Source organism: Thalassophryne amazonica, chromosome 3 (genome assembly GCF_902500255.1).
Source record: "Thalassophryne amazonica chromosome 3, fThaAma1.1, whole genome shotgun sequence".
Lineage (NCBI taxonomy): Eukaryota > Metazoa > Chordata > Actinopteri > Batrachoidiformes > Batrachoididae > Thalassophryne > Thalassophryne amazonica.
Genome location: NC_047105.1, coordinates 143336543 through 143350700, shown reverse-complemented (window position 1 = coordinate 143350700; position 14158 = coordinate 143336543). Strand labels below are relative to the sequence as shown.

Here is a 14158-nt window from a genome sequence, read left to right as displayed (position 1 = left end):
CCACTGTGCTCCGGAACAGGAAGTGATACAATACTGCAGTGAGAGCCAACCACCAGTAGAGGCAAGCAAGAGTGATGATGATGAAGAAGAAGAAGAATATGCCAATTAATTAATTGGCATATTTCCATCTTCAGGGCAAAGACTGCCATGAACACTACTGGCCAGTAGATGACAGTAGAGATTGTGAAAACTTGCCAAAACAAAATTTCAGATAATCCGTGTCTGCTACGTTAAAGATGCGTGGAATTTAATTAACGCAAACTGAATTTCAGACATCATATTTATTACTCTGGAATAAAGACAAGACAGTGTTTAACATAAACAGGACTCTAAATAGCAAACAGGAATTGATTGCAGTGATTCCAGTTGAGAATAATGCAGCAGCAACCTGAGCTTCTGGCATTTTTACATAAAACAAACACAATAACAACATCTATAAACCCAGAGAATATAATAACGAGAGTTTTAGGCACATTATACAAAGAGTATAATGTGCTGATGTCTGTGTGGAGCCTGATCAGAGCGTCTCAGATACATTTCTTCTGTTGTGAATGTACTGAGATTACCCATAATGCACCTGGACACAGCATGTCCACACTAAAACCTTCAAAATTAGTGCATTACTTTAAAACATATATCTGATATTTTCACTTTATAAAACTTCAGACGTAACGTTAATTAATTAATTAAATAACTTGTTCGAGATTAGTTTGGTTAATATTTTAACCATAAGTTAAAACTGTATGCCTCTGGATGACTTGGGTGATATTGCCAGTGTATCAGTATGGGGCTAAAAGAAATGAGCTTTTTTCTTTTCGGTGACCAGTTCTCCTTTGCCTGCAGAGGATAGAGCAGTTTCTTCTTAAACCAGTTTTCCTCTGTTTATGGAGGATAGAGCTGCGCATCTGCTATAAAACATTTAACAGGTAGAAACTCAACTGATTTTAGAGTTCATAAATCTTTGTAACTGTTCAGCTTTGTTTACCATGTCTGCAAAAATACGTTAGTGGTCTAAAAATTATCGGACCAAAATGTATTGGAAGATAATTAGTCCCATAATGGTTTTCAAATTTATCTGAAAAACTAATCCGATAATGAAAACATCCATCCATCCATTTTCTTTCGCTTTATCCGGAGTCGGGTCGCGGGGGCAGCAGCTCAAGCAAAGCCGCCCAGACCTCCCAATCCACACACACCTCCCCCAGCTCCTCCGGGGGAACCCCAAGGCGTTCCCAAGCCAGCCGAGAGATGTAATCCTTCCAACATGTCCTGGGTCTTCCCTGGGGCCTCCTCCCAATGGGACATGCTCGGAACACCTCTCCAGCGAGGCATCCAGGGGGCATCCGGAAAAGATACTCGAGTCACCTCAACTGACTCCTTTCAATAATGAAAACATTATCGTTGATAATTAGTGGAACTGTGCCCATATCTCTCTCAGCAAATTAAACAGATTTGTGGATTGATGTGGTGCATCACATTTCACCTCATTGTGTGTCCTTTAAATTTGCAGAGGAACAAGGTGATGTGATGATGATATTTGAGTTATTATGTTAACTGGAGGGAATCTAACAATCTATCATCTGTTTTCTCATGCTGTGTGTGTGTGTGTGTGTGTGTGTGTGTGTGTGTGTGTGTGTGTGTGTGTGTGTGTGTTTTCCAGGAGGCGATCATCTCTCCCGTCTCCCCAGATGTTCTGTATCTGTTCCGGGTCCAGGCCGTCTGCATGAATGACATGCGCAGTGACTTCAGTCAGAGTATGCTCTTCAGAGGTATCCAGCACCTCCTACCTGCACTCACTGGCGTGTTCGTCACACCGTGTGACTCCCGTGGCTCCTCTGTCCTGTATATTTGATGTCTGGTGGTTAAAGCGGTGGGCTTGAGACCAGATGATCCTTAGTTTGAACCCACATCAGTCCAGAAAAGGCTCCTTTGTGCACAGGGCCCTTGGTCCATAATCCCCAAGTTGCTCCCAGTGTGTACTGAGCACCTTGCATGGCACCACCCTGGCATTAGTGTATGGTGATGCGAGTCCTCATTGTAAAGCACTGTGAGCTTCTGATTTAGATGAAGCGTCGTATAAATGCAGTCCATTTACCATTTATGTTGTTAACATTTATCTGATGTTCAAAATCCTGTGTCAAGTTATATGTGGAGGATTCAGACCGTGAGCACACGCCACACTGACAGTACGGTCAGGGCAAGAAAGATTTGGACAGTGACAATTTTGCAATATAGACTTTCAGCTTTCATTCAAGAAACAAAAATATCACAGTAACCATTCAGGAATTGCGCCCATTTTTATCCATATTGCACCCATTGTCAGAGCCACGGGGTAAACCCACCCTTGATCCCTGATTCAAACACCTGCTTGAGGCCCTCTGTTGGCGCAGTCCAGGTTTACTCTGAGCCTGGTGTGTGTACGTCAGCAATATCTTGGTAAGGTGGGGTCCCAAACACTAAGTCCACAGGTGTACATAGTTCCCACCCAAAAGTACCTGTGGTCAGCAGACACTGACTGGACCTTGGCACTGAAGTCCACGATGAACAAAGGCAGCTTCAGTTGTACTGGTGCTACTCGTTGGGTGGCTAGAAGCACGGTTGTACTTCTCCACCAAGCCTTCTCTCTATGGACAGAAGAGCATTATCCTCGTCTTGCTCACCCCCAGCTACCTGCACACCTCCATGAAGAGTTCAGTCCCTGGTCACTGTGAAGCTCATCGTTTCAGTGTCTTTCGGATGTGAACGTGAACATGAAAAGGTAAGAGAACATTTTGGTGTGCCCAAAGTCACCCTTCACCATTAAGCACTGAGCCATCTCAAGCACCTGGGGCAGACTGCTTTGGGCCTGTGGTAGAATGTTCTTTCATCCAGGCACCTTGTCATGGAGTTCAAAGCTGCCTCACCACTCGCCCACCTTCTCACCTCCAAGCAGTGTCTCATCCGTGCCAAAGACAAATCTGCCTCCTGATTTTGTTCTAGTTCTTCCTTTGGATCTGGTAAAGGCAGCGGCACAACTGTCATCCCGTGTAGAAGTCTATTGCTCCCATTAAAAGTAGTAATAAATAATAAAATACTTACAGAATCAAAGTGGAAGGAGTGAAGACACCAGAGACTGTGTTCAGGACATTTCCAGCTCAGGGTGGCTCTGATTGGATGGGATCGCCCTGATCTTGCAGAGCATCCTCTGTTCCACCACCTTCTCCACAGAGTCCAGACATAGACCAACCACCGAGCCCATCTTCATGAGCCGGTTCAGCCTGAGAATGTCCCTTTTCTTTGCACTCCCCCCCAAACACACAACACCATAAAAAAGGACGCTGGACACAATGGACTGATAAAACATGTACAAAAGCTTCAGACAGACCCTGAAAGAGGTCAGCCTTCTAAGAAAGTATGTCCTGCTCTGCCTCTTCTTGTACCCAGTGTCCATGTTTGCTGTCCAGCTCAGCCTGGAGTCCAGCTGCAGCCCTGGGTACTTACAGGTGGAGACCACCTCCACCTCTGGTCCATCATTAACGATGGTCTGCAGAGAGGTTGGCCTCTGTTGGAAATCAAGCACCACCTCCTTTGGTTTGGTAGCGTTCAGCAGGAGCTTGTTCTGCTGGCACCACCTCACAAAGTCCTCCACCAGGCCCCTGTAACCCCCACACCCCACCCCACCCTCCCTAACACATCAGAGAACTAGCACATCCAGCGCACCAGGCGGGGTTCCACAGCCATGTTAAGTTTCTCCTGGAGAAGGCTGGGATGGATGGTGATGAAAGCACGAGAAAAGTCAAAGAATACATCCTCACAATGCCCCCCATCCCCACATCCAGGCATGTGAGTACACAGTGTAGGAGATAAAGAACAGCATCTTCAACACTCACCTTCTCCTGGTAGGCAAATTGGCTCATGCTCGTGCACTTGAGGTCGCACCAGCTGCAGGACCAGTCGCTTCAGTGTTTTTATCCTGTGACGTGAGCGCGGCCGGCCTCCCGCTCTCATGAGCGTGACCCTTCTTTGGACCTGCAATGATGCAGGACATTTTCCACAGTGAAGGAACACTCTCCAGCTGCAGACTCAGGTTGAAGACCTGCTGTAGAGAGTCTGGGTCTTCCAGCTCAGCTGCACAGGCCCTCAGGAGCCTTGGACAGACCTGGTCCCGGACCCGTGGCCTTCCTAAGATGGAGACGTCGCAGCTCCTTTGTCACCTGGTCCACTCTGATGGAGGGAGCAGTCAAGGTGGGAGTGGCAGGCACTTGTGAGCGAGGCACATGGAGGAGAAGCAGGATAGTGATAGTCAAAGGAGCCAGAGGAGGACTGTGCAGGCGAGCAGGTGGTCGGGATGGGGGAACTGAACCGGTTCAAAACGGTGTTCAGCTCCTTAGCTCTCTGGAGATCCATGCAGCCAACATTGGCCTTGCTGTGACAGCCGGTAATGGTTTTCATACCCTTCCAGACCTCCCACATGTCTCTCAGCTTCCTCTCCAGCTTCTTGCTGTCTGCCTCTTCAGGCAGATTTTCTCCTCACTTTGCACCTCCTTGATCATCTCACAGCCTCTTCTCCCAAACACACTCTTCTTAGTCAAGACTTACTTCACTTTAGAGGTAATCCACGGAATGAATGAATGAATTCATGCTGCAGTGACAAAAATGAGGTGCTTTTCGTCACAATATCACAAACCAATAGATTAATGTATATTTTGTGCTGCTGAATCATGACTTGCCGTGAGACCAGGTTGTATTTGAACATCAGCTGAAAGTGACTTAAGTGATTTAACTGAGAATTTTTCTGCTGCTCTTTTTCCTTTGTTCTAATCAGCAAACACGACCCGGATATTTGAAGGAACAAGAATCGTCAAAACTGGAATGGTAAGAGAAGAGGAGATGAATACCAAACATTATCTCTTCACTGTCTTCTTTCATTTCTGATTCATACCCCTGTCGCACATAGCCGGAATCACGCACAGTGGCGTCAGACTTATGAATCGACACACATCTGCAAGGTGCCGCATTTCAGTTCCAAAACATTCTGACAGCCATCTGCGAAAGTCCACACAGTTGGTCAGAATCCCAGAGTGTGATGCACATGTTCAAAACTCTCCGGGCGACATCGAGATGGGACACCTATCCGATGGTGGTCCATGTGTTATCTGAGGACCATCTAACTGCAATTTACACATTCGGGTGGTGGCAAAACGGGATCTGAAATGATTTAAGGGCATACCCTTAATACCCCATACCCCATCTCAAGGTTCCCTTGAGATGGATCTGGCACTGCAAAGCCTGCCAGTATGACCTGTGCCACGTATAATAATGCACACCTCCCCCCGGAGTGAAATGTATGTGGCATGCTTTATCATGAAAATAATTAGGGATTATTATCATGTTCAGGGAATGTGAACAGTGGCTATCAAACTGAAAGCTCCGTGCGCTGCTGCGCACATGCTGCCGCAAATCTGAACAGGCTGTTATATCCACAATAGACCTTACAGTACAGATATTTGTCCATTTCTTCCCGTGGGCGTCGTACGTAAATAATGTGAACTATTGTCTCCATCATAACACAGGCAGCTGCGCCTCTCTCTGCTGTGCAGTAATGTGTCATCGCGCGCGTCAGGCTCGGAGCTGGACGGATCTTATGCTGTAATAAATGTTCACCTTCTAACTCTGGAGGAGATATAAGATAGAGGTTGTGACAGGCAGTTACACCATTAATAAACATGCGTCTTACCTCCAACAGTGGTCTAGGAGTGTTTCACAGCGCAGGACGTGGAGATGAAGCCAGGACAGCAGCCTGGGGTTAGAATCCTCTCACCCAAAATAAAAAAAATAATTCTGTGATAATCCAACCATCGCAGTGTCCACAGTTGCGTTGTGCTGCTGAAGTGGGCAAACAGGAAAAAAGAAAGTTCTCTGGAAGGGCGCTCCTCTGAGGGACGGCCCAATGCTAGCAAACTTTGGAGTGACGCTGTCCAGTGGCAGGCACACGTGTGTGTGCCCCGCACGCACGCTTAGTGGCCCATCCAGTGTTATGCATATACACACACGGCTAAGTGATAATTACAGCCCCACGCGTGTGCACGGAGCGCACTTGTGCGTGCAGGAGCAGTTGATCATTGATATGTATTGGCACACAGCCATCCATGTGCAGGGGATGTGAACACAGCACGAACAAACTGAAAGCCCCGTGTCCACTGTGGGTTAATGTGTCGCACAGCGCTGCACATCTGGACAGGCTGTTCTATCCATAATAGACCTGACAGTACAGATAATATCCCTCCCCATGGGCAATGTAAATAACGTCAATATTGTCTCCATCATAACTGTATATAACACGGCCAGCTGCGCCTCTCCATGGTGCACAGTAATGCATCATTGCATGCGTCAGGCTTGGAGCTGAACGGATCTCACACTGTAATAAATGATCACCCTTCTAAGTCTGTAGGAGATACAGTGGGGGAAATAAGTATTTGATCCACTGTCAATTTTGCAGGTTTTTCCACCTAAGAAGAATGTAGAGATCTGTAATTTTTATTGTAGTTACACTTCAACTGTGAGAGACAGTCTAAAAAAAAAAATCCAGAAAATCCCATTGTATGATTTTTAAATAATTAATTTGCATTTTATTACATGAAATAAGTATTTGATCCCCTAGAAAAACAGAGCTTAACAATTGGTACAGAAACCTTTGCTTGCAGTTCCAGAGGTAAGACGTTTCCTGTAGTTCTTGACCAAGTTTGTTGGTCAAGAACTACATACAGATCTTCTCCAGATCTTTCAGGTTTGGAGTTTCAGCTCCCTCCAAAGATTTCTATTGAGTTCAGGTCTGGAGACTAGCTCGGCCACTCCAGGACCTTGAAATGCTTCTTACGGAGCCCCTACTTAGTTGCCCTGGCTGTGTGTTTGGGGGCATTGTCATGTTGGAAGACCCAGCCACGACCCATCTTCAATGCTCTTACTGAGGGAAGGAAGTTGTTTGCCAAAATCTCACAATACATGACCCCCATCCATCCTCCCTTCAATACGGTGCAGTCGTCCTGTCCCCTTTGCAGAAGAGCACCCCTAGAGTATGATGTTTCCACCCCCATGCTTCACGGTTGGGACCATGTCCTTGGGGCTGTTCTCATCCTCCAAACACGGCGAGTGGAGTTGATACCAAAAAGCTCTATTCTGGTCTCATCTGACCACATGACCTTCTCCCATGCCTCCTCTGGATGATCCAGATGGTCACTGGTGAACTTCAAACGGGCCTGGATATGTGCTGGCTTGAGCGGGGGGACCTTGCTGCCCTGCAGGATTTTAAACCATGACGGCATCGTGTGTTACTAATGTAATCTTTGTAACTGTGGTCCCGGCTCTCTTCGGGTCATTAACCAGGTCCTCCTGTGTAGTTCTGAGCTTTCTCAGAATCATCCTGACCCCACAAAGTGAGATCTTGCATGGAATCCCAGACCGAGGGAGATTGACAGTCATGTTGTGTTTCTTCCATTTTCTAATAGTTACACCAACAGTTGTTGTCTTCTCACCAAGCTGCTTGCCTGTTGTCCTGTAGTCCATCCCAGCCTTGTGCAGGTCTACAGTTTTGTCCTTGATGTCCTCAGACAGCTCTTTGATCATGTCCATGGTGGACACGTTGGAGTGTGATTGATTGAGTGTGTGAACAGGTGTCTTTTATACAGGTAACAAGTTCAAACAGGTGCAATTAATACAGGTAAAGAGTGCAGAATAAGAGGGCTTCTTAAAGAAAAATTAACAGGTCTGTGAGAGCCAGAATTCTTGCTGGTTGGTAGGGGGTCAAATACTTATTTCATGCAATAAAATGCAAATTAATGATTTAAAAATCATATAATGTGATTGTCTGGATTTTTTAGATTCTGTCTCTCACAGTTGAAGTGTACCAACGATAAAAATTACGGACCGCTACATTCTTTGTAGGTAGGAAAACCTGCAAAATTGGTATGGATCAAATACTCATTTCCCCCAATGTATGACATGGAACTGTTGTGCCAGGCCATGACAGGACTAATAAACATGAATCTCACCTCCAAGAGCAGGGACGTGGAGCCAAAACCCGCAGCCTGTGGTTAAAATCTTCTCACCTAAAATAATAATATATATATCCCATGTGATAATCCAACCATCACTGTGTCTTGAGTTGCGCTGTGCTCCTGAAGTCAGCAAAAAAGAAAGAAGAAATTAAAGTTCCCTGGAAAGGCACCGTCTGACGCATGGGACATGGAACAGCATGGCACACTGCCAGCAAACTTTCAGCGAAGCTGTCCAGTGCGCGTGCACCCCGCCCTAGCTCATGCAGCGTTATGCATACATCCAAACACACAGATGAGTGATAATTGCAGCCCCACCTGTGTGTGCACTCCAGTCCCATGTTTGCCATCCAGACTTTTCAACATCGGGCAATCTGCAGCGCCGTTTATGGCCGTCTGACAGCGGTCTGTATCATCTACCTGTTGTCTACATGCACTTTGGATGCCATTGTGCAGGTGTGGACGAGGTACTCAGGATGTGTTCTGATATGGCTGACCACGCCTTTTTTCCTCCCGACCGTGTCGGATTATGGCAGTATTTTTCCATGTTGGGCTGGTTCCTGCACATTCCTGCTATGTGTGACGGGGCTTAAAGAACTCAGGTGTGATTTTTTTTTTTCTTTCCTTCTTTCATTTCATTAAAGAAACCAATTAATAAAGTTACAACTATCATCCATCTATTTTATGAACCCAATTATTAAAATGAAAGCTGTCCAGCCTTTCAAAGATTTAAGTCATAAAAGGAATTTTCTTTGGTACCACTATAATTGTATTTATTAGCGTTTAACCATCTGGAGTCCAGGGTATAATTGACTGTTTTTGACTACTTTATATATACTCAACAAAAATATAAACGCAACACTTTTGGTTTTGCTCCCATTTTGTATGAGATGAACTCAAAGATCTAAAACTTTTTCCACATACACAATATCACCATTTCCGTCAAATATTGTTCACAAACCAGTCTAAATCTGTGATAGTGAGCACTTCTCCTTTTCTGAGATAATCCATCCCACCTCACAGGTGTGCCATACCAAGATGCTGATTAGACACCATGATTAGTGCACAGGTGTGCCTTGGACTGCCCACAATAAAAGGCCACTCTGAAAGGTGCAGTTTTGTTTTATTGGGGGGGATACCAGTCAGTATCTGGTGTGACCACCATTTGCCTCATGCAGTGCAACACATCTCCTTCGCATCATCCGTGAAGAGAACACCTCTCCAACATGCCAAACGCCAGCGAATGTGAGCATTTGCCCACTCAAGTCGGTTACGATGACAAACTGGAGTCAGGTCGAGACCCCGATGAGGACGACGAGCATGCAGATGAGCTTCCCTGAGATGGTTTCTGACAGTTTGTGCAGAAATTCTTTGGTTATGCAAACCGATTGTTTCAGCAGCTGTCCGAGTGGCTGGTCTCAGACGATCTTGGAGGTGAACATGCTGGATGTGGAGGTCCTGGGCTGGTGTGGTTACACGTGGTCTGCGGTTGTGAGGCTGGTTGGATGTACTGCCAAATTCTCTGAAACGACTTTGGAGACGGCTTATGGTAGAGACATGAACATTCAATACACGAGCAACAGCTCTGGTTGACATTCCTGCTGTCAGCATGCCAACTGCACGCTCCCTCAAATCTTGCGACATCTGTGGCATTGTGCTGTGTGATAAAACTGCACCTTTCAGAGTGGCCTTTTATTGTGGGCAGTCTAAGGCACACCTGTGCACTAATCATGGTGTCTAATCAGCATCTTGATATGGCACACCTGTGAGGTGGGATGGATTATCTCAGCAAAGGAGAAGTGCTCACTATTACAGATTTAGACTGGTTTGTGAGAGAAATGGTGATATTGTGTATGTGGAAAAAGATTTAGATCTTTGAGTTCATCTCATACAAAATGGGAGCAAAACCAAAAGTGTTGCATTTATATTTTTGTTGAGTGTATTTACCTTTATAATTCACCTTTAAAAAGTGTTTACTTTTTAAAGGATTTGAGCTGCACAAAATTTTGGCTGTCATTTTTTTTTTTTCAGCACAACCTCACCTGTGTGACTTTACAGTTTCTCATTCATTCTGACCTACTGTATTAACATAGTGAACCTAAATAATATAAAATATGAATATAATATAAATACAAATAATACATTTCAAAAACATGTACAAATGTAGCAAAAAACAAACTTAAATACACCTATTTACATAAATGCAGGAAATGCTTCAGCCATTTTTTTTTTTTTTTTTTTTGGACAATTATTTACAAAACAGTCAGATTTGGAATGTAAATATAAATTGTACATTTCGAAAACAATTAGTGCAGGAAATGCTAATGCTAAACTATTGGCAAAATAATCAAATGTTAAAATAAGATGCAACACAAATTATTTGTGCCACTCAAAAAAGCAATTCCTGTCCACCATAACACAGAGGGACACATCGCAGGCCTGACACTTCCACGGTGTGTCACTCCTCTTGTCCACCTGAAGGCACCATTGGCACCTCAATCTGCCTTTTGTGGCTTTTTGGTGAGGATCTGTGCCTGTCAAAATTGGCACAGGAACGTGGTTCTGGCTCCTGTTCTGCAGGACACCTGTTTGTCTGTGCCACACAGTTGACACACCAGCTCCACCATAAAGTCCTTGTATGTCATGGGCTGCACTTGCTTCACACTGCTGATCTCACGATGCAAGATGAATCCATTTATGGTTGCAATGTCAAGGAAGTACAGCAGCTGTCCTGTACCAATGCGCAGTTTTCCGACAGGTGTAGTAGTACTGGATGAGCTGGTCAGATAGTTTGTCTCCACCCCTGTTTTTATTGTAATCCAACACTGGGCTAGGACAGGGAATGTCTTTAACCCTCCAGCACCTGAAAACGCATGATGGATGGTGGAGCACACAGACACCTCCCATGTGTCCATCCACTTTACAAACACCAGAGGCCCCTCTCTTATCCATCTTATAGATCCTCTTTCAGATTTTTTTGTGAGAGCATTTGCCCTCCCTCTGGGGCATCCTTGTCTGTTCTCCCTGTATGTGCCACATGCCCTAAACTTCATGTTAGCCATGTCCATCAACAATTTGGGACTCGTGTAAAAATTGTCCATGTAAATGTGGTACCCAGTACCAAATGAGGATGGCTGAATCAGGTTCATGACCACATCGTACAACAGCCTGTGCTCACTTGTGGTCACAGACTTGTGGTCTTTGTGGAATCATGTGTTGCATCCAGAGTTCCATAACAAGTATAAATTGTTGTGATTTAAACCACTGAAGAACAAGGTTGGACCCCAGAATGCAAGGCAGCGGACACGGGAGGACTGAAGAACTCAGGGTTTTATTTTACCCAGATGATTAGGAGAGTCTGAAGTAAACAAAATCCGATGGCAAAATCAGAAGTGCCAACTAAAACATTAATTGCAACAAAAGGTTTTAGTGGAGAACCAAAAATCCAAAGTGACAGCTCAACAATTAGTGCAACAAGAGTCTTTAGTAGAGAAACAAAAATCCAAAGTGACAACTAAAATAGTCAATGCAACAAGAGACTTTTGTGGAGAAATCAAAATCCAAAGTGACCAAAATTCACAAGACAGTCGAAGGGAAACAAACACTCAAAATAATGATCCAAAACAATCAACACTATGAGAGAGGATGTAACTTACAGCAGGAGAGCGTGGTTCCATACTGAGAAGGAGACAAAACTGACTGGCAGAGAAGAACTGAACTTGTGAAACTAAATACTAAACTAATTACAGAGCGGCAGGTGACACGTCAAGACCAGAACACACATGGATACTGATTAACTCCTAAGGGTATGTGAAAAACCAAACATAACCACAAGAGGGCAGTAACAAGCAAAACACCATGTGCAGCTGTAGGGAGAAAGTGTAAATAAACCAACGGACTAAACAGAAGACTCAAATCAGAAAGTGAACATCAAAAGTAACACACATAGAAATAAACAGAATTTACATAACACAACCTAAACTCTAACAGAAAACCATACTATAGGAATAAGATGTGGAAGTAAACATGGACACACCCACAAACACACACCCTCAGTGATCGGCACAAAGAAACACACACGCTCACAATCCTGCACACACACACACACACACACACACACACACACTGATCCAACCAGAACATACGCCCTTGAGGACGGGTGCAGGGAAACACATGCATGATCGGCATGGGTACATGCACCCACAAAACAAGCCATCTGGAAGACAGACTACACAAACAGACACATACTGGAACCAAACCCCAACAGTAAATGGTGAACTTGAGTGTGTAGCCATTACTTGAAACAGCCAACACAAAAAAGTTTCATGCCCCATTTTGTTGGCTTGTCCTTCAAATATTGAGTCATTCCAGTTTTTGCCTTTGTCACCACCATCTTTTAATCCACTGCCAGCTCCCTCGTCAGGTGGTAATAAGCCTGGCAGACACTGACAATGTCATCATAAAGAGGCCTGACATGAAACAGTTTTTCATGACCTGCTGTTCCCTTTTTTCTATCATTTTCTACATCCTCATCTGGACCTAGGTGGATGTTAAGTGGAAACAAAATATTATTTTGTTTCCAGTAGTCCTGGAGACTTGGCAGTGACACCAATGACATGTATATCAGAAGTCCAAAAAATTTGTACAGCTCTTCCATTTCAATGTTTGTCCAGTTGTATTTTTTCCCTAATACCTTGTTTTTTGCAGTAATTTTATTGGTGTTGGTGCAAATTGTTCTTATTGTGTCAGTTGCAAAAAACAAACAAACAAAAGAAAAGCATGTTTTGGACTTTGGGTGGAAAGTGTATCAACCTGGACTCCTGGAGTTCTCCGAGGCTGAAATCTGCTTACTGCTGGAGCGGTGTCTGCATCCTGCTCCATGTTCCAGTTGTCAGAGCTGTGTGGGCATGTCTCTGCTGTGCATCCGAGCTCTGGATCTGGAAACAGAAGCACAAACTCTGACCCTCTGTTCAGATCTCCATGCGCACTTTGGTGGATCCACCTGCTGTGGTTGCTCCTCCAGAACAAAAGAGGGATCATCTCTTTCAACACCTCACTGTCTGTTTCAGACTCTGATGATGCTTCCTCCAGTTCAAAAAAATAACTGAAGCGCTTGGTCCACATTCATAAAATGCCTAATTTTTACAAAAACAAAACCCAAACAGCAACAAAACACTAACCACACATACTTTCCACCACTAATAAAGTGAAATCGACCACACAATCAGACCCACATGGTGTGGGTGGGCTGTGATCAAACACATGTGGGGATAGTGAACACATGTGGGGTTCGTGACTTCTGATTAGTGGAAAATTCACGAGCCAGCCAACCAATGAGGAAAAAGGAGTTAGTGATGGGATGAACAACACTGGTGCGTCAACACTGTGCCGAGCACACAAGAGTGAAACCCCGTATTGGTGCACGTATCGCTTTAAGAAAAAAAATCATGTGACTGATACAGGAACTGTCGTTCGACTGCGCCACGCCAAATTGTGTTTATAAGGAAACAAACTATCGACATGTTACGGATTTGTTGGATGGAGTTTTGCAGTTGGATTTTGGATTTTTGCTTTCCCTCACCTTGTTCCACTGACTTCATGGATCGTTCAAAGATGTTTCCCCAGTCTGAAATAATTTTGATCTTTTGACTCCAAATAAGATAAATCTTTTTCTCCTTTGGGTATTATTTACTGTTATTTTTCCAATTAGATATGTTTGTACTCCTTTACAATACACCTTTATCAACTCGCACTGAAATTTTTATGCTCACCATCTTTATCTGTACCCTGTGAAAGACTTTTTTCTAAGGCAGGGGAACTGGTGTGTAAGAGAAAAATCACCTTGGGGCAAAGACACTTCAGAAACCTTTGTTCCTCAAGAAAAATTCATAAATTAATCTATTTTTAGGCTTTTATTTCGTATGTGCTTTAACACTTAAGTTAACAAATTTCCATAAATAAGTTACAAATTTTAACTCTGAATTTTATTACAGACAAATTTGCTATATTTTACAAACCAACTCAGTTTAGCATTTACACAAACAAGGTTTTAAGCAACGTTTAAACTCTTCTCATGAACAGCTTCACTCGACGCACAAATTGAGCACATGAGATTATGCAATGATGAG

General features: G+C 44.1%; 1 protein-coding gene across 1 annotated transcript in view; it reads left to right on the top strand.

The window, feature by feature from the left end:
* Nucleotides 1-14158, top strand: part of LOC117507850 (receptor-type tyrosine-protein phosphatase gamma-like) — a 954825-nt gene that overhangs the window by 895820 nt on the left and 44847 nt on the right. The window contains exons 10-11 of the mRNA XM_034167634.1: nucleotides 1661-1769; nucleotides 4805-4854. Of these exons, the coding sequence (XP_034023525.1) occupies nucleotides 1661-1769; nucleotides 4805-4854 (159 nt within the window). The remainder of the gene's footprint in view (nucleotides 1-1660; nucleotides 1770-4804; nucleotides 4855-14158) is intronic.